A 27,093-nucleotide genomic window follows, 5' to 3' on the forward strand; every position below is an offset into this window, starting at 1 on the left:
AAAAAATAAAAAATTATTTAATCCAATTTATTCCTTTCTTAAATTATTTCCTTCAGTTATTAGAGTCTATGAGCTTGAACAGAAATACATGTATTATGTATATAGTGTATATACTTAATGGTTGTCTAGTAGATACTATATTTGTAGAAAGACGATTCTAATGCCTATCAAAAGATTGTTGAATGCCATCTTTCTAGTCCGAAAACTAACTATGGCATGTCAAATTTTTACTTAGGCCCGCAATTGATTTGAAATCCGATTAGAAATTAATTGGTCTTAATAAAAAATATTAATTTATAATTAGGAAATAATTCGACCCAAAAACTAAAAAATATGGTTTAACTCGAGTACTTTGTCTCATCTTCAGTTACATGTTATTATTTGGAATCCATAAAATATTTAATCTATTTTTGAAATTTTAATTCAATATCTTTTTATTTTAGCACTAAAATCTTTATATGAATCTCTATATGTAAACATTTTATATATGTAAACAAAAAATTATTATATATATATATTTTTTAAAAAGTTTAGTGATAAGAAAAAATTTAAAGTCCTTGACCCATCTGGTTGACCCTAACTGAACATGACTCCTAATCCAAAATTAATTTAATTGAAAATAACCAAACTCAAAATATGTCGGGCCGACCGTTTTGACAAGTCTATAGTGTATTTTTATATGAGTAAGTATGTATGTATAAATGTGCCCGATCATAAATTACTTGATCTTATAATTGAATCCGAGTTTAACTCAACTTCGAAATAAATTTAAAATTATGTAAAAAACAATATAATTACAAAATTCAATTTTGAACCAATTCGAATTACTTGACCTGAGTTTAACTTGAGGATCCGAATGAACAAGTCTAATTCCAAGGAAATATATAATGACAAAATTTGTATATTGTGACAAAAGCTGTAACATCCGTTTTCTTTTTTTAAAAATAATAATAATAATAATAATAAATAAATAAATAAATTTCAGAATTTTTTTTTTTTAAAAATAACTTCCCATTAACAAATAACTTCCCACTTCTCCCTCTAAATCTTATAACTAACCTCACTTACCTATTATAAATTAAACCAATTACCCTTAATTCATTCACATTATTACTCACACTTTCTTTTTCTCCTACAAACTACTTCCTCCATCCTCCAATTGCTTAAAACTTAATCAAGAAAAGGCAAGATTTTGATATTAAAGACAGCGGATTCGTAGACAGAGATTATTAGGAGCGTACGTTGTCTAGGATCGCGTGACAAGGTAATTTTTAATGTCCATCTAATTAAGACTATCCCGTTAATATTATGTGCTAAGTGATAATTAAGGTGTTTAAATAGAATGCATAATTTTATATGACATTATTTTGTATGATATTATGTTTTATATATTCTCAAATTATATCTACTATTATTTTTGTCAAACTTTAATTTATAATTAATATTTTTGATAAAATTTATATTATTATTTTGATAACGAAATTAGATACGGTTTAATTTGAAAGAGAAATACTTATAATATTATTATTTTGATGAAAGTTATATTATTATTTAATAATGATTTTAAATGCGATTGAATTTGGGAGAAAAATATTATGATATTAATATTGCAATTGAATATTCTTGAGATATATATTTCTTGGGAAAACCTATGATCATAAAATAAAATGTATAATGTATGTTTGATTATATGTTTGTGTGCACGCGACTAATTATTAAAATATATTAAATCACGTAAAGTGTAACATGAGGGAAATGAAGCTCTTATATTTGTTGTGATCCAAGTATAAGGGTGATGAACAAGTTGTCCTGTTTGGTTAGTATAGCTGTCGACAGGTATTATTATTTCTGATACTTGATACGATGTTTGGTCTTCCTTCCATTTGTTGTGATCCAGGGTTCCCTGAGACTACTCTGCTGGATCTTGATTTATTTGGGGTGACGACCTCTTGATGAAGTAGGTATAGGGGTAAAGCCTCGGCCTACTGGCGTTCTCGTTCCCTCAAATTAAAAATTGATTATGTGGTTGCCATTATTAAATATCAAATTAATAAATTGGTTTATGTGATATTATATATATTGTTTTCTCAAATTGTTTTTCTTTTAAACTCAGCTCTATATTATTTTCTAAATTTTTTTTCAATTTGATTATATTTTATTTTCTTAAATAAATTTCAAACTTAATCGTTTTACGGGATGGAGTTGGAATTACTCAACTTCCTGATTTTTGGAGTTTTTCCTTTTTTTTCTTGCATTCTTATGTTGCAGGTTATTGATTGCGTGGGAATCGTGGAGTGGGATCACCTAAAAACATAGCTTTTATTAGAGTTGTATTTCAGTTAAAATTTTACCTTAAGTTGTTTATATTTCATATGGATATAGATTACGTTCAATCTTTTCTTATGTTGTAAGACCCTCTGTTGGATTTAAAGTTATTAAGTTATTTCTTAGTCGTTAAGCCTTACATTCATTTTATTAGAAATAGATGTGGCGGTAACACTCACATGAGTAGGTTTTGGCTCATGTTTTCCATTAAAGGTGTTTTCAAAAGTTCGACCTATTCTGAGGATGTTACAAAAGCTCTCAAGTCTCACTGATTACAAAGCAAATAGAACATTTATAAAATGTTAATGTCTGCAATTATATCTGCTTCAATTTTCCTACTAAATTCTAATCTTACGTGAACCGGTGAACGGTAACAAAGATGTATCTTCATTGAGCTTCAAAGGAGTTCGACCCCTTCAATTAAATGATGGAGTATATAACTATTTCAATTTTGATTTGAATCGATATTCGATTTTAAACACCACCATTACTCATAAGATTATGAATATGATGATATTTTATTAACGTTGCTCTCATGGCTAGGTGGCTCACACATACTTGAATGTCCATAATAAATACGCAAAATAAATAGAAGTGTTCAAAACAAATCCGATGATTCAATATTTATCCGACCTTATAATTAAATTTAATTTGACCTTATTTCAAAAATAATTTAAGAGAAATCAATATAAACACAATACCCCATTTTAAACCAATCGAAAATACTGGATCCTAAATCAACTCCATAGTCCGATTAAATACCTCCATCAACAAAAGGACAAAAATTGGTATCAATCTGACAGCATTTGGTGTATCATGTGTACCTGTGTGGTGTCAGTATCAGAATTTAGAACCCAACAAATCAGATTGTTCCTCAGTCCTCATCAAACTCTCACTATTCATTCCTTTTCCTCCATTAATCCTCTCTTTATCTCCCAATTTTCCTTTACTTTCGTTACAATGTACAATGTACAATCTTCTCTTCTATGCTCTTACGATTTCGGCCATTGATTTAGGTTAACTTAAAGCTTTTGTGCTATAAAATGTTCAAACTGCACAAGCACAAGTCTGCAAATGGCAGTGGTACTGGTAATGATAAATCCGGCGAAATATTTGAATTCCAGTTCTCCGATTTTCAGGCCATCAAGGTTCGTTTGTCTTTTTGCTGTTGATTTTTTTGCTCTATTTCATTGCTAAACTCCGTTATTCGAATTGTTGTAATCGGAATGTGTTGCCTATTAATAGATCTTGGTTTGATCAGTTCTGTGATTCTATTTATTCGTTTCTAATTGATCAGTTTTTATTTTTTATTATTTCCGAATTTAGGAATGTGTTGGGTCATTTTGTTCGCCTGAATTATACTTCTAATTAGCTTTGATTTAAGTAACTAGAGTACGATATTGTTTGGTTGGTTGTCAATTACTAAGTTGTTATAGTGGGTAATCATTTAGGTGAAGAAATTGCTAGCTAAAAATATCTTATATGACAATCTACACTTTGCATTGACACCCACAAATGTCATGGATGATTATAGCATGAAGTTTGTAATTGTGTAATTTGGATTTATAAACATTTAATAAAATGAAGAATTAGGAAGAGCAAGGAAAAAAGTAAAATCTTACGTATCTGACCATTGAAAGTTTCTACAAGCTTAGATATTTTATTACTTTTAAATTAGGAAGAACTGGTCAAATTTTAGATAGCCAAGCCAACTTCAATCAAGCTTGAGCAGTTGTGGAGGGATAAAAGTGGTGGGACCAAACGGAGTTGGTGTAAGAGTGAAGTGGCAGCTAGAACTAAATGTAGCACTCTTTAAGGGACGTCTTTACATGGGAGTTGAAGTACCATATGATGAAAGGTGTGCTACAAACTGACTTGGTCATTAGTTGATAGAATGAATAGTATTGATGGAGTTTGTTGAGAAATATAGAAGATGAAGACAAGGATCAAGCATTTGAGAAGCTTGAATCCCTTCAATAAAAGTTAAAAGGCTCACAAAATAAAAGTGCAATACATTTCTTTCTCATTACCCCTTGATTTACAATGACCTTCCCTCTAATTAACTCAATGTTTTTCTCTCCAAGCAGACTATCAAGCTATAATGTAATTCTTATGAAATATGTAACATCTCTACCTCATGCGGTCAACGAAACTACCCATGGATGACTAATCCCATAAATTAACACAAATCTTTTCAGGCGTATTTTGTCCTCACTAGTGCACAACTTTGTAGGTTGTCACTCATCCTAAAACTACTCCAAATCAGATCACATGTTGCAATAATGTCGGTGCCTTTTGCAAGGTCAATTTGTAGACAAGGTTGACAATAATAGAATTTTAAATACTTCATATGCTTATGTAAATGAAGTAGCTATCACTGGGCTATCTCTGGAACCTACTATGAAGAGATATGCATGGTGAAACGGGTTTCATGTGGTATTCCTTTGCAAGAGATATCCTATGTCTCATGCGTGTTTATTTTGGTGGTAAATAACTCTTTGGGTTCTTCTAAAAAGAGGAAGTATTTGTCATAGAGAGATATCTAGTGCAGCAATGCTTCACTTAAGCGAATCGTGAAAAAGAAAAAGGGACAAATATGGTCTTAGACGTTGCTTAATTCCTTTGGAAACCTTTATATGAGATGGTGGTAGTATTTAAAGTTTTGTATTGCAACTCATAACTAGAAAAAATTATATGTAAAACTTTTACCTTTTAAGAGCTTATTTTAAGGAAAGGTAATGTTGCTCATACAATTACTGGTCCAATTCGAACTTGAACATGACCTGACCCAATTTAAAATGACATTTACATATGCTCAATCCAAATTAACAATTTAATTACTCATACAAAAACTTGAAAAACCTCAAACATCATATCTGAAAATTGGTTGAACATTCGCATGAACACCTGTTTAATTACACCATGCAAAAATTTGAAAAACTTGAAAAACTTGCATCCCAACAACACTGTTGAAAGTTTGTACCTTGCTCTTAAAATTTTTACAGTGAGTAAAAGTCAAGGGACTAAACCTAAATCAAGGGACTAAACCTAAACTTGTAACAATGAAGCTTCCCCTGGAAAGGAAGATTGGCTCATGATTTACTCCATTATTATGATGTATAAATGTTGCTTTTTGGTATGGTGAATAGAAGATATTTGAAGACCTTTTTGTGCAATCATAGAAGATTATGTAATAGAATGGTTTTGAGGCCATTATAAGATAATAAAACTTTGTCTTACATCGGTTGTATGAACAAGTAATGTGGGCTTTATAGAGTAAATGAGCTATCTCACTTACTAGGTTAGTCCTTTGGGAGATTTTTTTGGTTTGTTCTATAACAATGGTATTAGAACCGACTCGGAGTAGTGGCTTGGGTTAAGCCAGCCGTTACCAACGTAGTCGTGACCAATGAGCATCCAACTCAGAGTGGAGGCCTGGGTTGAGTCATCCATGACCAACGAGGACATTGGAACTTATGGGGGTTTGAATGTAATGGAATGGATTGGAGGCCATTATAAGGTTATGGGACTTTGTCCCACATCGGTTGTATGGGCAACTAATGTGGGGTTTATAGAGTAAATGAGCTTTCTCACATACTAGGCTAGTCTTTTGGGTGAGTTCTCTCGTTTGTTCTATAACAAATTATTAGTAGACGTAGTTTCCTAATAGAGGTATTTGAGGTTACTCAAAGAAATCAAGAATATACCAAAGTGAGTGGTAGAGTGCACAATTCAAAAACACAAAAGTAGCTAGGAGGATTCTGGAGTAGTAATAAGAATGATACTATAGCAGTAATGAGGAGAATTCCGAAGAAAACAAATGGGGCTTGTGTTGTCTTCATGAAGCAAGTACGGCTTTTAGCCTTCTACTAGTCACAACAAGATCGAAAAGCTTTTTAAAAACATCAAAGAGAAAGTTTCCAGGTATTTCAGGTACCTAAAAGTGTATAACATGGTCCATGACCTGACCCGATAATGACGAGTTGGGTACTCGGTCTGTGACTTTATCTTTTTTTTGGTTACTTTTTTACCTGCCAGTAAAGAATCGGGTCATTGGGTTTCATATCGGGTCAATCATATTGTTTATTTGACACCCCTAGTTGGTACTCATTTTGTCCGCCCTTGAATTTCAAGGACGCGTGGATGTGTATGTTCTTCCCAAAAAATGTCATTTTCAGCAGAAAAAGGCCTTTGGAGGCCAGCTTGAGGGGCGTGTCCCAAAAGTGGGCGTGTTGGTACTCGTTTGATGCGGTTTCTTTAAGTTTACACCGCTACTTCCTTTGTTGTCATTTTCTCGAAAGACATTGTTGAAGGTTGTCTCTAGGTGTTCACCATATGAAAAAGCTACACCATCATTCATTTGGTGATGGTCTGTTTGGGGTCAAAAATGGTTAGTCCCATCTCCCATGTATAATTGGAAATTTTCTGATCATCGAAAGTGGAGACCAAATTTCAAAGGTTGGGACCAAATTTGTGAATATTTCCTACATTTTCTGGATGAAGAATCAGGACTTTTACATTGTTGAAACTCCTTGTTTAGATAATCTGAAGGCTTTGATAGAAGTGGCTTATAATAACCTGGCAGTCATGTGTCAGCAACAGGGAGGTGCACAGTAATTTAAATTTTGCTAATATTGTTTGATCTTGTTTAATTGGTAATCTTATTTTAAGGGTTAGCAAAACATAATTATGCTTAAGTTTTTTGCATTGTAGGCAATATATGTGGAATTAATATGTAGAAGGCCATAGTAAAGGCTGTCAAGTTAAAAAGATTTCAACATGTCAATGGAAGTAGAACCTTTCTGGTAACATGTGCTCTAGTTTTGCTCCACACATCCATTGATCTTTGTGTTACCACATAAGCTGTTATAATCTCATATCAAAGCCACTTTGAATACTATTATCTTTTAGCTTTGCATTTATGAAAACTTAAGACATTATTTAGCTCATAGAATCATTGAGAATATCTGATTTATTCAGAAAATAACTATTGGTGGTATACTGTATATTTTCATGTGCATAAATAGGCTTCATAGCAATAGAAATATCCATCAATTCTTTTTATTATAGCCATCAAGCATAATGTAACACCTTCAAGATGGCTTCTGCAACATCACGGACATTAAACTACCTCTAAATCTCTAATGTTGTCTGTGATATGGTGTGATTTGTGAAGGTTGTAACTTTTAATGGTTACTAAAGTTTAAGAAAAGCTGGGACGTGGGTTAAATATTCGAATCTTTTTCCATTTTTCTTTCCACTGTGTTTAGAACTGGTTCCAAAATTTGAAGTGAGGCTTTGATGAGTCAATTGTAAAGCTAAATAAAGTCATTCATGACTGGATAACATTTGCTTTATACTTAAAAAGTTTTCATTTTTGTACAAGTCATCCTCTACTTGTATATCTTTTTTTTCCTGATCAGGATTAATGTTTCTAATTCCTAATAGATAGGAATATTTTGTGAACAATGCCGTAGTCATGTCTTCTATGACGTAATTTTCTTTAGACTTGTTTAACAAGTTCTTTGTTGTACTTCAGGACAGGTCTACTCCTAGTTGCATTATAGTTGCTATCTTTATTTTTATTGATGTTTTTGGTGCCTCTTCTGTATTAATGTCAGGTTCCAAAAGGGTGGGACAAACTTTTCGTGTCTTTGGTCTCAGTTGAAACAGGTAAAACGTATGTCAAATCAGGAAAATCATCTGTAAAAAATGGTATTTGTCGGTGGAAAGAGACTTTCCATGAATCAGTCTCCATTTTACAAGATAAAGGGGAGTCAAAAGAGCTTGAAGGCTGCCTCTTCAGGTTTATTGTTGCAATGGTATGGTCTTTACTTAGGTTTGATGATTATTTTTTTTTTCCATGTCTTGCAAATTTTTTAATACATTTTGAGGTTAAGTTTTTGCGCACATCAGGGTTCATCTCGTTCTGGCATCCTTGGGGAAGTTACCATTAATCTGGCAAACTATGCAAGTTCAAGAACTTCTGTTCCTATGTCATTGCTACTAAAAAAATGCAACTACGGTACATCGATACAAGTAAGCAGTCTTCGCACTGATGATTATGCCCAGTATTATTGTTATGCTAATTCATTGATTCCCTAACTTCTATTTTGTGTTGGCTTTAGAAAGGCCGAGTTTGCCACTTCGGTGAATCTTCTTCGATATTATTGTAAATTATAGCCTCAAATGAGGTAGTTTCCTTTTCAGTGTATCCAATTTTTCCACTAAGTTAGAAATTGTAGCAGTGTTACTCCAGAATGCAGCTTAACTGCTTTAGCTGATGTACGTAACTCGATATAATTATGCTTGAACACATCTTTAACCAGAAGAATTTTCTGGTTGAAGTTCTGTCTCAGTGAGTTGTCTTTGCTATAAAATTTACTTTTACTTCGCCTAAAAAAGCTAGTGGCCTTTCTACTATTTCGTTCTTGTTTCCCTTTTTGTAGCAAATAGAGGTCGATAATGGGTCAAAATTTACTCGACCTGACCATAAACCATCCTGACACGAAAAGTCCCGAACACCCACTGTTGCAAATTCTTTTTACATCTGTATATACTTCTTGTATATTGGTCGATGATTAACTTTGCTGATTGCTTTGCAGTTCAAAATTCAGTGCCTAACACCCAAAATGAAAGATAGGTGAGTACTCTGGTGAAGATACCTCTTTCAAATAATTAATGTCTTGGGATCTTTACAAGTATCGAAGTGCATGTTACAGGGATGCACAGAGCAAACATACTATAAAACCTTTTGAAAATGGAAGTGTTGATGTGGAAATAAGATCCGAGTCATCTGAAGGTGTGAGTTCGAGGAGCGTGCTTTCCATGTCGGGCAATTCTTTGGAAATTACCTCTACATCACAAGCAGGTCTTAGTAGGGTACATCTCATTTCTTTCCTATTCTCTCTCTCTTTCTCTCTCTTTCTTTATCTATCTGTCTATCTATCTATCTTATGTGTGTATGTGTATTATGTCGCCTGCTTCATACGAGTGTGTGTCTTTGCCTGTGTTTGTGCTCTGCTGTGCTATTGTGCAGTTTTATTATCGTGGATGATTAAGGTTCTTGAAATTAGCATCCTCTTATTATGAATGAGTTCTCTGCACCGGAAATGCATGGGCATTTTTAAGTCCTCCATATTTTTGCAAGTTCACTATTGTTTCTTTTAGCATTTTTTTTCGAAAAGTGCAGCATTTCTATATTGGCTTGTTCGTTAATATTTTGACAATCTTACCCATGATTGGGACCGCTTTTTCGCTCACAAGAGTGGACCACTTCTTCATCCCCTAATTGCATGGATATGTTGATCTAGGTGATTTTTGATCAATTAAGCTTGAGATGTCTTTTATATCTTAGTTTTTGTTTCCATTTTCTTTCCTGTGTCTGCATAGGCACCTGCCCAACTGTGGTATAGAAGACAGTGATATCTTAGCGGCTGCTTCCCAAAGGCATGTGTTCTATAGAGAATCTGTGTCATGAATTAATGGCCAACCATGATGCTTCCTTTAGAGCATGTATTCCAGGGCAATTTTCACCTTGACCAATTTTAATTATAAGGTTTTCACCCCTTCAATTCAAAATTGAAGGTTAGTTTGTTGTTGCATCCATTTCGCTTGCAAAGCCATTGCTAACAAGTGTAAATCTTAGGAACAAGTGTCCAATCACTTGCCAAGTCTACATGCCACTCACAAAAACAAAATTTTCCTTAATCTTAGGATCAAGCAATTCCCAATCACCAGAACCTAATGCAAGAGAGCAAAGATTAGGAGGGAACCAAAATCACCAACTTACGATTACCCCCTCAGAAGCATATAGAGGCAAGGAGGGGGCTGGTCATGTAACGTGTTTCAGGTGGAGGATTATATCAGAGAGGAGGTGAGTGAGAAGGGGAGGAACCAGACAGTTGGCTGCAGTGGTGTGATATGGTTATGGTAGCTGATGGGTAGGTGGATGATATCATGGGTTCTACGGTGGTGTGAGTGGGGAAAAGGGGGCTGAGCGTTTCAGGAGGAAGAAGTGTGTGTATGTGTGTGTTTGTGTGTATTTTTGGGGAGGGGGCATAGGGCTTGTTGGAGAGCGGAATGATGAATGGCTGGGTGGGAAACTGATAAGCTTTTATTCTTAAGGCTAAACGTGATCGACACATCATAGACTTGTTGAACTGGTTTATTTAGGTTCCAGCATAACAGGCCTCCCCCTCCCCCCAATTGCATTTTTTGGGACAAATCATCAAATCACTTCTTTAAATCATCAAAGGGTCAGAAATTAGCTCATGGAGTTCATCGAAACTAAAAGCATAAGAACGCATAAATTGAGGAAACTTCTAATTTGATTTACTTTTTCACAATCTCATTGTTGGTTTCACCCAAATTTTAACATTAAACTCCTATAGGATAGTGAAAAATCTCTGATGTTCAGGATACTCTTGAAACAACTTTTGCGATCGATGTGGATTGTATTGCGGTGATTGAAGCCTATATTGCGGTCGCCGTATGCTCAAAGACCTTTACAATGCGGTTGCGGTGCTCACAAGCCACAGGAAATACAAAATAAGTTCAAAAACAAGCACCAAAGTGTTTCGTTAAAGATGTCCAAAATACATTTGATTGAGGATATGTAAATGTATCAAAAATGAAACATATAAAAACCAAACAGTCCTAATATAATTTGTTTTGTATCTTGCTTTGTTCCATATTTTGTTACAGTACAAAGTCTTAATTTTCATTCGCAGCATCTTACTGTGGTTTAGCTTTGTCAATGAAGTTTAGATGATGTCGTTTTCTATATCAAAAAAAATAAATAAAAATAAATCACAATTAGAAAGTAGTACGAATGTACGATTGAGTATTTGACGTAAATGCTGCTTTTTTTTATAAAACAGGATCCCAGTTTGTCGGCATCAGATTCCCGTCATAGTTTTGATTCCATTGAAGCTTCTTCCGGAAATGACTTGTTTTCTCCTCAAAATAACATGTTCTGCTCCATGAGCAATCACATTGAGAGACAAGATTCAATTGAATCTCAAAGAAGTATCCCATCACATAGCTTTCATGCAACAGATAATAATCGATCAAATCATTCTTCAATCAATTCTAGGAATGCTGAGTCATTCAGCCCTTATGCTTATCAGCAAGAGCGGAATTCAAATTCTTTTGTGTCACCATCACACTTTAATGCTGGCTCTTCTAAGGATCTTCTTGAAGCTGCTGAAATTAAAATTGAGGAGCTTAGGGCTGAGTCAAGGATATGGGAGCAAAATGCTAAGAAATCAACTCTTGATATCGAAGTCCTAAGAAAGGAAATGTCTGAGCAATCAAGGAGTCAATCAACTCTCAGTATGGAACTATCAGCATCACAGCAGGAATGTGATAGTCTAAAGCAGGAGGTTGAACATCTGAGAATACAAAAGGATAAGGATAGAATACAAAAGGAAATGGAAGAAGAAATAAGACTAGTTAAAGAATCAAATGCTGATTTGAATGAACAACTACAGAAAACACAACAGTCAAACATTGAGCTTTTGTCCATTTTACAGGAGCTTGAAGGAATCATAGAAACACAAAAATCAGAAATCGAAGACCTTTCTTCTGGCATATCAAAGCTGAAAGAAAGTGCGAATGGAGGTCTACCTGCAACAGCAGAAATCTTAAATAATTCTATTGTAGAAGGCTGCGAAGTTATCGAGCCAACACAAGATCCTGATGAACAAAATCCTGAGGGTATCCATGACATGAAACTCCAACTCTTGCAGTTGCAAGAAACACAAAAGGATCTAGAAAGTTCCATAAGAGTGCTTGAGAAGTCCGTGGAAGAGAAAAATGGTGAAATAGAGAGGGAACAGGATTTGAGAGCTCAAGCATTGTTAGCTTCTGATTCGAAGTGGAGATTTCAAGTATCTGCAAAAGAGGAAGAGATCAGGAAGTTGGAAGCAAAGCTATCTGAAGCTTTTAAAGATCAAGAAAATAAAAAATTGGAAGTTGAAAATGAAGATGACACTGATCTAGCCAAAGAGATCAATGTTCTTAGGAGAAAGCTAGAGGATCTTGAGAAGGACTGTAACGAACTGACCGAAGAAAATATGGAACTTCTTTTTAAGCTCAAAGAATCAAAACATGGTTTATCGTTACCTGATGGTTTAGTTGAGTCCTCCTGTGACAGTCTTAATGATGGTTCATGTACTTGTGGATCTGAGGTAAGTCAATTGAGAGACCAATTGAAAGAGCTTGAGTATGAACTGAGAAACAAAGAAAATGCTGCAACTTCTGTGAAGTCACAGGTTCCGTGCGTAGATTTTGAACTTAAATGTCATGAGCTGGAGGTTCAGATGCAGACTTACAAGAAGAAAGCTCTTCATCTTGAAGAGGAACTATGTAATTTTCAATTTCAAGTAAAAGAACAGCAGGCTGAAGTTCATATGTTAAAGCAACTAATTGTGCAGTATGAACTAAAAGAGACAAAGGCTGGAGACTTGCAGTTGCTACCAAATGTAAATTTTGCATCTTCACCACCCAATTATCAATCTCATATTCTTTTTGAAATGCGGGAATTGCTTGATAAATTTATAAAGCTGACAAAAAAGCATGTTCTTTCTTTTAATTGTTTCGTAAATTGCAATAGTATTTGTTGTTTTAATGACTCAAGAATTGAAATGTCAGATAATTCGTAAGTAACAGCTGCTTGCAGTTTTGGATTCTTTATGTAAAATCAATGGATGCATTGAAGGAGAATTTAATATGTGTGGGGAAATGTTTCAGGATGCAAAAGATGTCGAAGAAAACAACAAAGAGCCTCAGACTTCGAAAGAGTACACAGATCACACTAATAATCAGGTAGGTGGCACATTTGACCAAGTCATTCAACCTGACATGGGTAAGGAGTTGCCAGAAGATGCAGATATCAAAGCACTGAAATCAAATAACATGAGAAAGGAAGAAGAAATTGAAGCTCTTCAAAAACAGTTAAAGATGCTAGAAGATCACATGGCAAGTGTCCATCGTGAAAATCTTTTGTTGCAAGAGAAACTTGGGGACCTGGAAAGAGAAAAAAACAGCACATCGAATCATGTAGATGAGTTGAAGAAAGAGATTATTAAGCTATCAAGCAATGTTGAGTCACATAATTCTGCAAGAAAGGTACTTGAGAGGTTATCATCAGAGTTGGAAAAAGGAAAAGAAGACATAGAACGGCAGATGTCAGATTTAGAAAAGGAAAACATGCAGTTGTCAGAAAGAATATCGGCTTTGGAAGCTCAATTAAGATATTTGACGGATGAGAAAGAGACATGTCTTCTGGATCTTCGGCATTCAGAATCTCAATCAATAAAGCTCCGTGATGAGATTAGAAGATTGGAGATTCAGATTGATACACGGAAAGAAGATGTCAGACAGAAAGTACAAGACATGCAAAACAGGTGGCTTGAAGCCCAAGAAGAGTGTGAATATCTAAAGAAAGCTAATCCAAAGCTGCAATCGACAGCAGAAAACCTTATAGAAGAATGTGCTTCACTCCAGAAGTTTAATGGGGATCTGAAACAGAAGAACATGGAGTTGATAACACGATGCACAGTTCTGGAATCTCAGCTGAAAGACACCCAGGGAAAGTTTATTGAATGCTCTGAAAAGATTGAAGTTTTAGAACAAGAATTTCGTATTTTAGTGGAAGAAGTTTCCTTGAAGGAGAAGAGCCTTAACTCTGAACTTGAATCTCTTGTTATTGACAACAAAGAGCATTGGGAAAAGGTTATGCAAGAGAATATTTCGTTAACTGATAAGTATATGACGAAGGTATTTGAAGTTGAAAACCTTCAAAGAGAACTCGTGCACCTCATTGATCAGATATCAGTGGCTCATCACGAGCAGGAAACAGTGACACCAGAAGCTGTACTTGAAGTTTCTCTTTTACGTGCTGATAAAGCTAGGATTGAAGTTTCTCTTCAGGAACTTACTGGTAAATTTGCACTGTCTGAGAGAAAATTGAATACCCTAGAGGCAGAAATGGGAGCTAAAGAAGAGCAGCTGGCTGCTTTGATTAAAAGCCAAGAAATTCTGACTTCTAGCCATGAGAACCTGTTAGTGTCATTGGAAAACCACAAAAGTAGTGAAGAAAAATACAAAAGCATCATCAATGAGCTCGAAATCAATATTAAAGCATCAAAATATGAAAGCCAGCAGCTGGCTTTGGAAGTTTCAAGCCTCAAGGAGCAAATGCTAAGAGCTTCCTCGAGTCAAGCTGAAGTTTTGGATTTGAAGACGTTTCTCAATAAAACCAGATTTGAGTATGAAAGGGTGAAGGCTTCATTAGATTTGCTATGTGTTGATCATGATGAACTGAAGACTGAGAAGAATTCTCTTGTACAAAACATATCTGCTATGCAGAAGTCTCTGTTAGAGTTAGAGGAATGTCAGCGTAATAAGGTAGCTCTTGAGGAGAAAATTATGCGGTTAGAAGGGGACCTAGCTGCAAGAGAGGCGCTGTGTGCCCAGGATGCTGAGTTAAAAATTGAGTTGAGCAAAATTAAAAGGGAAAATGGAGAACTTAAGCGGAAAATTAAACATCTTGAGCAGGATCAAGAAGAATATCTGAAAAGAGTTCAAATCCTTCAAGAACAGCTCCAGTCAAAAGTTCACGCGATGGACGATCCAATCAATTCTATGGGTAAACCTGCTGACTTTGATAAATGTACTGCTGGAGTGTCTTCCACAAGAGATGAAAAACAACTTTTAGAGGTATGAAACTGGATAATTTTGATGTTTAGGCTACTTTTACTGTATAGTACCTTGGATATCTAACTGGATAATTTTGGTGCAGTAACATGATTCACTAGATAATTCCCTTTTGACTATGTAATTCACTCAAAATGGCCCAAAGATGGTCATAAACTGACCAAAATTCGCTTTTTTGATTCGCGATTTGCAAGGAGATTAGCAAATCATGTGACATTGGGTTGGTGCTTGGTACACTGATAGACTTTCGTCCTATACAGTCCATGAGTTGCATGAAGAATGCTTTCCATTTTCAGCAGTTTCCTTTAGGAATTAGGATAACTAACCTAGCAAAAAATTTAAGCCGAGCCAACTCCAGCATATATCTGCCGCATTCCCTCTCTCTCTTATTTTTCCTCAACCCCACATCTCCTTTTCAGTGTTTGATAACAGCTCATATAATATTTGACTGTAAAAGATTTGTTCTTCACCAGATGATCTGGCTATGCTCATATAAGGTGCTTTTATGTTTGGTTTCACTTGACATTGTTTCATGGAGGTATTATGTACTCTTCAAAACTGTTTACTTATCATTTTTTTTTTCTTACCAGATGTCTGGAGTTCAGATCACTGATCATCTTTCTAAAGTCCGGTCACTTGAAAATGAACTCGCTGAAGCATTGGAGGCAAATGATATGTACAAAGCCCAGCTTAGAAGGTATGCAAAGTGAGAAAGAGTTCAACCAATTTTTACATTTTTTTGGCACGTATTTGCACAATCATGTTTAACCTCATCACCGGTCAAAAGGTCCACAATCAGCTACAACAACATTGCATCACCTCAACGCCATCAAATGGCTCCCATGTAAGTGGGGTTTGAGGGGTCGAATGCACACAATCTTACCCTTGTTTGTGATAAGTGAAAACAAAGAGGTTGTTTCCATTTGGAAACTTCACATAAATAGATAGTGCACATGATTTAGCGAGCATTTTGATATAGTCCGTAACAATCCGAAACCAAAGACCTATAAATCTTTGGACAATCATGATCATTAAATGCATAAGACCAGTATTAACGTAACTGGGACCTCCTTAGTAACTTTACTTCGGCATAGGATCAACATTTAGGTCTTAAAATCTCTCAATAAACTCCAGTTTTTCTGCTTGTGCCAAAGTGTGCAACTGTTACATAATTCCCTAGCGAATTTGCCTTTGAATTTACGATTCGCTCAAAATGACCTAAAAATAGCCCAAAATCGACTGCACTTCGCTGTTTCATTTCGCCATTCACAAGAAAATTAGCAAATCATGTGACACTGTGCTAAAAAATCTCCCCTCAAACCACCCACACTTGTCTTCCTTCCAGTCAAAGAGGTCATTGAGATCTATTCACCATATGTTGCTCATCTCAGGTCTATTGCATGGATAGATTCTTTTGTGGTGGTGTAATTTCTTTTTTCGGTGAAAATTTTTCCAGGTTCATGTCTCAAGAACAAAACTATGCTGATATGCCCAAGGCTTCCGGAATTGACAATGAATCAGATCCCTATGTGAAAAGGCAAAGTGGCAATTTGTCATTTCTGGAGTTAGAATTGCAAGATCTTCGGGAGCAATACTTCCAAATGAGTCTTAAGTACGCTGAGGTTGAGGCTCAGCGTGCAGAACTTGTACTAAAACTCAAGACCTCGACTGATAGGAGGAGCTGGTTTTCTTGACCACATAGCTATTTTTCTTCTGATTTATCTTTCTCCATATCTCATTCATGAATGGGAGAAATTTGTTAATTTCTCCAAATTTATAGCTGTAAATGATTAAATTTTCAACCGACCAGATGGTCGAGTTAATAAATCAGGGAGCATAAACTGTTTGTAGATAGAATATGAGGAATGTTATGAAATCAACCTAATTCATTACGGATAATAAATTCGGTTCTATCTCAGTTTTCATATCACTCACAATCTGTTTTGGGATGAAACGTGTTTCACTCACATCTCAAAACATAGTCGCCCAGTTTGGTAATTGTATTTTCGGCCTGCTTATTGTTTGACCTTTAGCCTGTTGATCAAACAATCAAATAAAAACTTAAACGGAAATGACCAAAATGAAAATGTTTGGCTTTTGGCTTGTTTGTCAAACAAGCCAACTAAACTAACTAAATCGCCAAACACTTCCAGTGTAGTGAACCCATGAAAAAGAGCATCGGTTTTATATCTACTTACAAGAAACACTTGCACCACAATAGAGAAGAGTTTTAGAAGTTAACTAAACTTCTTATACAGAAAAAACCATACATAGAAACAGTCACATAGACATCGACATGGACAAATGCAAAGGAAAGGAAACGGCCACATTTTATTGAAGGAATGGTTTATCCAATTATACACCGCAAAATGAGCAGATGACGTATAAATTAAAGGAAGGCAACTATACGAATGAGCCAGCCCAGGAGAGCTAACGATAAAACTCGACCGCTACATCTCTTCACTTAGGCTTATCCTTTTCCTGTTTTCCTTCCATCCGCATACAAACGTTCATTGATTACTATTTACAATATTGAATAAGCTCGGATGACTTCAACAATGGGTGCCCTGCATAACGGGCATTTACCTCCACCTCGAACCAGCTCATTTGCACAGTTTAAACATGTGCACATGTGCCCACATCTGTGAAAAAGAATCAGATGCAACCGAGAGTCAATCACAAAAACAAGTGTGAAATCGAAACTCCTCGATTTCAGTTGAACCCCATAAGTTCCTAAGGATTTTGAGATGCTATATGTAAAAAGCTAAGGCAACGGCATAAATTTCACCAATTAACATGACTAACCTGTACAATAGAGAATCAATATGGTTGTCACAACAAACACAACATGTCCCTTTCTTCACATGTCCCCATCTGGAACCATCCAATGAGATCTCAGCACCTAAACAAAGATTAGATAATCAATTGTCAATAATTATACGAGATCCAAGACGCAACACTTGTGCCCAGAAAATCAGAGGGTCCCGATTATAGGTGTTCATAATAGACCAGATGACCCGATATTCACCCGACCTTATAACCGAACCCCATTTTTAAAAATGGATTTACATCTATGTAAAAACCAATGTGGACACAAGATCCGATTTTGAACCCACTCGAAACACATGACCTAAAATCAACCCAATGACCCGAATGAACACCTCTAGTCCCGATAGAATACAAAACACAGGGCAAGTGTTTCTATTAACCATCATCCTGTATCTCTTTTGACCTACATTTTTTTGTTTCTCCTTCACTATAGTCAAATTCTTGGTAGAGGGAAAAATTGCCTAACTTTTCTCAGAAAGGAAACGTATATTATGCAAACCTTTCCCACCAGTGGATCGATTCAGAGCTGCAGAAACTTCTTGCCGAACAGAACGCTGCAACTCCACCTGCATGTCGATGCAGGCTTCTAACATCTTCTGCATGTGGTTCATACCTTGTTGAAGCCTGACAACATCCGCTCGTAAATCATTCATCATCTCCCACTCCTGTTAAAAGGCCAGAAATTGTCAAGCAGAACCCAATATTATCAAAAATCGTTAACCTTAACAAGTTTAATCCCTTGCTAATACACTATATCTACCAGATGACACTCCTCTGCATAAAAAAATTACTTTATGCCATTCCTTTACCATTTAGAAAACATACATTGTTTGCAAGCCTCAAACTTGTGACCAAACGAAGTAATGATGTCACGCAAGCAACTTAACATGAATCCAAAACGCCTTGCACAATCTCTTGTCAAAAGAAGATGCGACATAATTTTTCTTGTACAACACAAGATGCACAAAACCCAAAAATAGAAACATTTAGTTCCACTTATCATCATGTAAACCTCAAATTTCTGGTTTCTGACTCCTTACTAGTGAAACATATTCGCTAGTTAGTTCGACTTAATAATTTACATTCGCTCAAAATGGTTTAAAAATAGACTAAAACCGACTATAATTCGTTTTTTTTGGATTCGCAATTCGCGAGGCAATTAGCGAATCATGTGACACTGCTCCTCACTCCTCAGTCCTCACATGTTAGCGATTGAAAAAACAATCTAGTAAAGATGCAACAAGTCAAGGCAATACCCACTAACTATTAAAATTTGTAAACATGAGGGTTTTATGCATCATACTGGGAACTTTTCTGTAGTGAGAAGTTCAAAAATTAAAAGAGCCAAAGGAAAATCAAAACTCATCTTTCATTTATGAAAAATAAGTAAAAAGCCAACGTAAATTCATACCAGATCAGTTTCAAAACAATAGTTTCATACTTTCAGGACTATACCAAAATCATACAACCAAATACTATGAAGCACAAGTAGCTTACTAGTTCTGAACGATGCATGCCATGCCTAGACCAGTTAGTATGTAGACCCTGTTGCCAGAGAGGCTGTGGAGGCGGTACTGGTGGGGATGGAAGGACAAGAGGAGGTCTATTGACGGTATCCCTTACATTTCGTTCTTCAGGTTGTTCCTGATCATGCAGTGAAGTAGCAGAAGTGGGCAAGTTTCTATGAAGCTCCCAATCAATTCCGGTCTGACCTTGCCTTTCCACATAAGACTGGATCAATTGGTCCAAACTTTCACGAAACCCGCTATGCAAAAGAGTTGAAACACTCCTCCTGAATCATAAAAGGGTAACCATAATTCAAATCAAGCATTTTAGATGGGAAAAAAAAAGTATACATACCAGAGAAGGCATACCTGCTTAGCAGCTCACGAAGCTCCATACTGTAGACATTATCATCATCAGGAGGGTGAAATCTATTAACTCGTCGAATGGGAAGGTTGCGTCTAATACGTGAAGGATTAGAAGGCCCCCAACTTCCTAATGTTGTTCGAGAACTATTGTTGGGCCAAGTTTGTTGACTAGGCAAAGCAGACCCATCCTCAGCATAATTTATATGAGCTGTCTGCCGCCGAGCATTACCTGAAGTTTCTTGCCAATCACTAACCGTATTAGCTTGTGTGTTTTCTCTCCATGGATCAAGCTCTGCCGAGTTCAACTCAGGCAAGTTTATCCGCTCATCTTCCGTGACCTGTTCCAGCCAATTCTCCCTCTGAATGTCATCTTCCCCAGTTGAAACGTCAATTGGAGCTTCTACAGGCCCATTAATAGTATTATTTGTAAACTCATTCACCTCATCATTCTGAATCCTAGACTGCAATTGATCAGAATCCCAAGCTTGGATCCCCACTTGAATTCCATGTTGAATCTCATCATTAGAAAAATCAATTCCCGGATCACCCGGTGACGTGTCAGAGTTACTGCTTGCTTGAATACGTACAATAGCTTCTTGTCTAGAGCGAAAACCTTCCCTGTTAAATGGAAATTGTAAGAGAATGTCATCCACTATATACTTTGGACACAACCCAAAAAATACCAAGTAATGTTCATAAAGACTCAAATACACTATTCTCGATCCAACTATTGAATTGGTTTGATAATATGGGAAATTCAAACTGACAAGTGATAGAGATCATAATTCAATATATACACCATAAATTTTATGCATTGGCACCAATACAAAAAGAAAATCAGACACAGTGGGGAAATATCATTTTAGATTAACCACTTTGTACTAAGTGATTAATGTGATTGATTGTATTTCATTGTCAATTTCTATTGTCAATACCCAAGTACCTTTGTGGGGGAAATATTATAATAGGAAAGTCTGCCATCAATCGTCTTCAGTCTGTTACCAAATTCACCGAGTAATTTAAGTGTTGCAAACCAATCTTCACAGTGTTCAACAATTGGCATTCATCCAAAGCAAAAGTCCTTTAATGCCATACACAAAGGCGTCTACAATATAGCATTATTGTAACGGACTGTTCTTTTCTAATATAGGTTTAATATAATATAATAGTAAGTAATACTAAAGCGGAAGCCTATCGAGCCGTGATTATCGCGAAAAAGAAATAAAACAAAACAGTATTTTCAAAATAAAATAAAATAAAATAAAACTTGTAGCTTACGTCAGAAATTGTACAAGGTACATAATGTAATGAGTGAAGCATGTAAATAGTAAAATTCAATTGCAACAGTCAAGTTGCGCCACTTCCACTAGTTCAACACTGGCTCAAAAACATGATAAAGCCACTCTAGAGTAATGGCTGCACATATGATTGGACAAAATGATAAAATTGTACAAATCTATTTAACGTAAGTACAAAGTAAAGACAATTTGTAGCTTACGCCAGAAATCAGAATGAATAACAAATGAAGCAAGAAATATTAATTGTTCTAGATAAAGACTTCAACTTTTGACAGATAGGCATATAGCAAACAAAATGTAAACAATGAAAAGATGAGCACACCTCAAACCAGAAACAGTGTTTCGTTGTCTCAACTGATGTAGTTCATTTGCAGCGACTGATGGTGGCCTTTCATCCTCAGCTGTTCTTTCAGTTCTCAAAAATCTACCTCTAAGTAATGACTGAAATAATAAATAAATAATAAAGATCTTGCATTTGATAGATTCATCTAAGAAGCAACAATGCTTCCTATCAATCATTTAGCTTAAAGATCACAGTAACTTGACATCAACCCAATGCCAAGTCGCTTCCAACTAGGTAGGTGGGGTGTCGAATGCACGCAACCTTGCCCTTGTAATAACAAAAAGGGGTTTCAGAATTCAGATTGACCCTTGATTGCAATCATGTGCAACTTCACAAAAATTAGACGTCTAAATAATATAATTTTAGCACATTATCATACCGTAGTTAGATTTTGCAAGTCTCACTTGGAATACTGAAAGGTTAAGCGACATCAAATTCTTGGAGCAATCTTGGCTGGTACTAGAATGGTTTTTGAAGAATTCTTGGAGATTTCTAATTCTCCTAGGCTTATTTTTTTGTTGAATATAACTTAATATTGTTGAAGTAATTTTTTAATTTCTCTTAAGCCTACTTTTGCTGAATATAATTTGATATTGTTGAACATAACTTGTCTTTACTAACTTAATATACTGAATTTTCACATTGCGTATTTTTACTTCACTTAACTTATTTTACAACACTTTACATGTTTCTGCTATTTTCCTCTTCAGCCTAGTTTAAAGGCAACTGAATTAGAATAAGAAGTTCACCTAGAAGTGTTTGCTATACCATTTGCATAATAATTGTTATTGTGTTTTCGATACTTGTGTGTTTTTTCATAGCTGTTCAAGAATAATGCAAACTATGCATGGGTCTGACAAAAATGATCAAGGATGGCTTGTAGCCACTTAAATAAGGTTTTTCCGATTAAACAAAATTTGTACTCACACCATCTCAAATTAGTTACAACGTAAAGGCTCATTTTTTGAATTCTAGGGTTTGAGAAAAAATTCAAGTTGGATAGAATAAATGTAGTAAAGTAGGGGCAATTTAACTGAATGTATGATGTAAATGCATGAAACTAGGATAGTTATATTATAGTAGATAAAAGTTTGTCTTACAAGGGAATGTAGCATCTAATTTTGATTGGCTCAGAAAGGCATATGTGGCAACTTGCAAATTATGTTTCCTAGACACATATTTCGAACATGGGAACATTGTTCAAAATTCATATCTATATGTAAAAATTTAGTCAAGTATTAACTATTCTTTATTTTAGAAAATAAAGCATTGAAATTTATATGTTAAAATACTAAAGCATTGTGTTACTTTAAAACTTGAAAGGAATAATGCCTAATAAAATTACTTGTTTTATATCAAAATATAAGGTAAATAATAAAATAATAAAGATAACAAGATAGTGTATCTTGTCTTGTCGACAAAAGTACGGGGCAACATGCCGAAATGTGTAAGGCAATCCAGGTTGCAACTAATTTACAGCGGAAGTAACCACTTCTCTCTCAGCAACAATGGTGTTACCTCTTGCTTCCACCTTAGTCCTTACCCCTCTTTTCTCCATCATGTTCATCATCTTTATCTTTATCTAAGCTCTGCTCTATAAATTTCACTCTTGTATCACTCTACGGTGTTCACACTCAGATATAAAAAAGTTTTTCTTCAATTTTTACTTAATCCATAAATTATCCCCAAATTTTCCTATCTTTCTCCTCAAGCATCTCCAAGACTTTCTCCACTTAAGAATCTCTTCTTATATGGTGAACCCAAAATTTTGAATCACTCGTTTCTAGCCAAATAGGAAGTTTTTACAATTATTATTAGTTTGTATGCAACCTTTTGAGTCAGATCAACAGAAGGTGGACGAGGTTTGGTTAGAAGATGATAATTCAATATAGGTAAGATGTTAGCTACTTCAATCAAGGTGAAAGTAGAGGATGATACAAAATTTTATGGTTAATATAGTAAACTTATATTCTACTTACTAATTAATTTTAACAGAGGAATTCGAGATTTGTATAAAAAATTTAGCGTTTGGTAGATAAACCTAATTCATTGGTACAAGTTTTGTATAAGAGTGACAATGAGTTACTGCCTTACTGAGAATTGGAAATCCAATAGAAAGACAAATAATTTCCTTTCATAACATTTACTTGTCATCTAAATAGGTTATGAATATATGGACAATTTATAGGTTGTTTAATTCACGTAATCTATATAAGGAAAGTGCATTATTCAACTCAATTTTCTTTTCCAAGTGTTTGAATAACAATCTTATTACCTTTCTCTACTTTAATGCGTTGAAAACTTGAAATGCCCCATCTCCCTTTGCCCCTGTCCCCCTAATCCCAATGCAGTGCAGGTTCTGAGCACAAGTCGTATAGCCAACTGCCTAGCACCCCAAGAAATAAGGGGCTTCATATATTAAATGGTGCATTTAGGCCCGAATCTAAGCAACGCTTTTCAAGTGATTTGTTTGTAAACTTTTTTATATTTGAAGTAATTTTAGAATATAATCAACCTCCACAAGAATATAACACATCCGATCAGTCACCTTGATCATTGTCGCCCCTTGAAGAACCACTTTTTGTCACATACCAACACCATTGCCCCTATAGTCACCATCATATTCCTTTCCCACCATCACTATCACCCAAAAGCCACCACTAGTTCATCAACAACTACCTTCGGACACTAACGCCATCATCTCAACGCTAATTAAGTCGGCTAAGCAAAATGCAAATGCAGTACGCAAGATTAAAAAACTAATAAATTGAAAATTTATCAGCTACATACAGTAATCTCAAAACTGCAGTTCCCAATTAGAATTACTTGACATATTTTGAGGCATACAACCTAACTTAATATATAAACTCTCTGTCCAGATAATGTTGCATCACTTATACTGTTACCCTAATTGGTTGTCCATTTGTTTTGCTCCACTTCCTCTTCAGAAAATTTTTATCACTTTTTTTCCTACCTCTCCTCACTCAAATGGTATGACCCACACAACAACCCACATGGTAGAGAAACTATTATATTACCTTCACGGGTATGGGAAAATCTCACGTATATGGTGTATGTAACAGCTGCCAACACCATATCCCAAGTCTAAGATCTACATCCACCTTCTTCTACAATAGTTTAAGAACAAAAGGCAATTACTCCCTTCTCGGTTCACTTAAGCACGCATTATACACATTACATCTTACCATTGTATGGCATTGTGAAAAATATATGTGCATCTCCTAACCTCCCGCTCTGTACAATATTCACTACTCAACATTCATACAAGCTAAAATTGGCCCAGAAATGAAAACAAAATGTTGTATGATATTGTAGTTTCCACCTGTATCACAACCACCTCATATCAACACAAGTACAACGAATGTCATGCATGGTAACATAGAAACAACTTAGATTTACTTCTATTCAAAGTAACAGGAATGAAAAACTAGGAAACTTACCTGAATACGATTACGGTGAGCAAAATCTGAAACGGCACGATGCTCTGATAAACCCTGAAGCTCCCTTTGTCTTTCACGTTCTATCCTCATAAGCAAGTCGATCAAAGCCTGCCTTCCACGAAACCTCAACCTATCTCTCCGAATACGCTCAGGATGGCCATCCTCACGATTACCAAGGCCAACATGAACCTGATCACCTTGGGTACCTGATCCACCGTTTTGATCTTCCCTCCGTCCTCCACGTACCCTTTGCTGATTTGCCATATGCACCCACTCTCTCACAAGTCTCACCCGTTCACGCTCGGTCTCACCAAGCCACTCTTCTCTGGGATTGCTATCTCTTTGTGAAACATTAGAAGAGTGGTCATTTATTCCGGTCTCCATCCATCCACGCACAATCTGCCTCACTCTCTCCCTCTCACCTTCACCAAGATCAGGAGATTGTTCTCTGCTAGAAAGGTTATTATCTCCACGTTCATTGCGGGTCTCCATCTGATCGTGAGACCAAGCTCTAAAATCATGCTCACTCTCACTAGCATTCTCTACACTACCCTGGTTATCACCCGCCCTGCTTTCCGATGTTGTTACTGTTGACACATCAGTATTGCTATCAACACTCCTCTCATGCCTCAGTCTTTCCCTAACCCGCTCTCTAGCACGGTTTAACGCATGTTCATCCTCCAATTCTCTCCACATTTGCAAAATAGAAGACGCCCTAGAGCTTGGCCTTTCGACAGTCCCTTGCCTCCGCAAAGAAGGGGACTGAGATTCCCTAAGAAAAGAATAATCAAGCATGGAAACAGGATGTAAACCTGCAAGAGCCATCAATTCAGACTCCCGGTTTCTCCTCTCCATGGTGGTAATCATTTCTTGGGCTTGTCTAGCTGCCCAACGACTTAAAATCCTCGATTGTCGTCTCCTAGCAACAGAAGACTCGGCCAGATCATCCCCTTCGAGATCAGACCTTCGCCTCCTACGCATAAGCTGATTACCCTCATCATCTTCATCCTCCATATTACGAGCTGAACTACACGAGGTGAACGACATACAATCATCCAAATGACCACACATAAGCTGCTCTAGTCCAAGCTCAAATTCAGCCCTAGCATCGGTAGAATTCTCAGGCTTTTGCTGCAATGGTCGGACATCCGCCATTTCTATCCACCCCAATCAAACACACACACACACTACAACCAAACTAACAGCACCAACAATAACCTCTAAAACCCTATTCTTGAAACCCAAAATCAATACAATTTTGCAGATTATCTTGACACCCAAATTCAATACAATCTTGCAGAGTAAAAAGAACTAAAACACCCAATACAAATTTATGAATGGAAGTCTATACTCTATGCAATTACAGAAACAATAGCTGTATGTCTGTACCCTAGAACAATTTTCAACCTGATCAAACAAAACAAAGAAAAAAATCAAAAATCTAACTCAAAATGAAGCTAAAATGAAACAAAATTACAATTTTACAATAATTCAATCAAAAAAACAACAACCCAGAACAATAAATAACAAAAAAGAAAAATTAGAAGCTTACCCAGAAACTCCCTTGTGTGTTTATGTTCACAAATCCTATTTATAACTCAAAGAAACCAAATTTCCAAGAAAAGGGTAAGAATAATACAGAAAAAGGTGAAATCTTCCATTGAAATCATAAACAAAGGTAAAGAAATGGTGTGTGGAAATAGTAATTGTGCATAGAATTTATGAATGATGGATAAAATCCAAGGTTGGAGCATTTAACAATTAAATTAATAGTAGTAATGTTGATTATATTAATGAATAAAATCAAGAAAAGATTATGAATTTCTAGACATGGAAGAATTAAATTGTGGAATTAATATAGTTTCTTGGAAAATTGGAAAATGTGTTGGTTGTTTATGAGGGAGACCGGTGATCTCAAACACCAAAAACAAGAGAGAGAAAGCAAATAGTGTACACGTCATTGTATATTATTTCTATCTTTGTTTCTTTCTCAACTTTTCAACGTCATACTCCCACTCTTTGCTGAATTTCTTACTCATTTTTATTTAATAATAAAAAAAATCTAATAATAAATAAAAAAAATAAAAATCTAGATATGCTGTTTTCCTCTAATCTCACCATATCAATACTTTTTTTTATATATTAAGATTAAGATAAGATAGGATATTAAGATTAAGAATATTAAAAAAAATTTATAGAATTTTTCATTACTTGTATTTATATATATATATTGCGATTAATAA

The 27,093-nt window shown here is 35.5% G+C and overlaps 2 protein-coding genes across 3 annotated transcripts; one reads left to right on the forward strand and one right to left on the reverse strand.

Annotated features, from left to right (window-relative positions):
- The first annotated feature begins 3,125 nt into the window (after positions 1 to 3,125).
- LOC130818178 (uncharacterized) lies at positions 3,126 to 16,947 on the forward strand. Of its 2 annotated transcripts, XR_009043935.1 has the most exons (10): positions 3,132 to 3,473; positions 7,947 to 8,147; positions 8,242 to 8,364; positions 8,931 to 8,968; positions 9,048 to 9,207; positions 11,208 to 12,812; positions 13,081 to 15,051; positions 15,134 to 15,545; positions 15,639 to 15,745; positions 16,505 to 16,522. XR_009043935.1 is itself a non-coding variant. In XM_057684243.1 (9 exons), the coding sequence occupies exons 1-9, from the start codon at positions 3,369 to 3,371 to the stop codon at positions 16,740 to 16,742; spliced, it is 4,548 nt and encodes a 1,515-aa protein (XP_057540226.1). In that variant the 5' UTR covers positions 3,126 to 3,368; the 3' UTR covers positions 16,743 to 16,947. The 2 variants fall into 2 exon arrangements, 1 of the variants encoding a protein (XP_057540226.1); XM_057684243.1 differs by lacking the exon at positions 15,134 to 15,545 and having other exon boundaries at positions 3,126 to 3,473; positions 16,505 to 16,947.
- A 272-nt stretch (positions 16,948 to 17,219) lies between these two features.
- On the reverse strand, positions 17,220 to 26,792 carry LOC130818179 (uncharacterized). Its single transcript, XM_057684244.1, has 8 exons — positions 26,403 to 26,792; positions 24,851 to 26,257; positions 21,369 to 21,487; positions 19,752 to 20,366; positions 19,375 to 19,669; positions 18,377 to 18,542; positions 17,854 to 17,950; positions 17,220 to 17,690 (listed from the first exon to the last, which is right to left on the reverse strand). The coding sequence occupies exons 2-8, from the start codon at positions 26,003 to 26,005 to the stop codon at positions 17,573 to 17,575; spliced, it is 2,565 nt and encodes an 854-aa protein (XP_057540227.1). The 5' UTR covers positions 26,006 to 26,257; positions 26,403 to 26,792; the 3' UTR covers positions 17,220 to 17,572.
- Between the last annotated feature and the right edge of the window lie 301 nt (positions 26,793 to 27,093).

Source organism: Amaranthus tricolor, chromosome 7 (assembly GCF_026212465.1).
Source record: "Amaranthus tricolor cultivar Red isolate AtriRed21 chromosome 7, ASM2621246v1, whole genome shotgun sequence".
Lineage (NCBI taxonomy): Eukaryota > Viridiplantae > Streptophyta > Magnoliopsida > Caryophyllales > Amaranthaceae > Amaranthus > Amaranthus tricolor.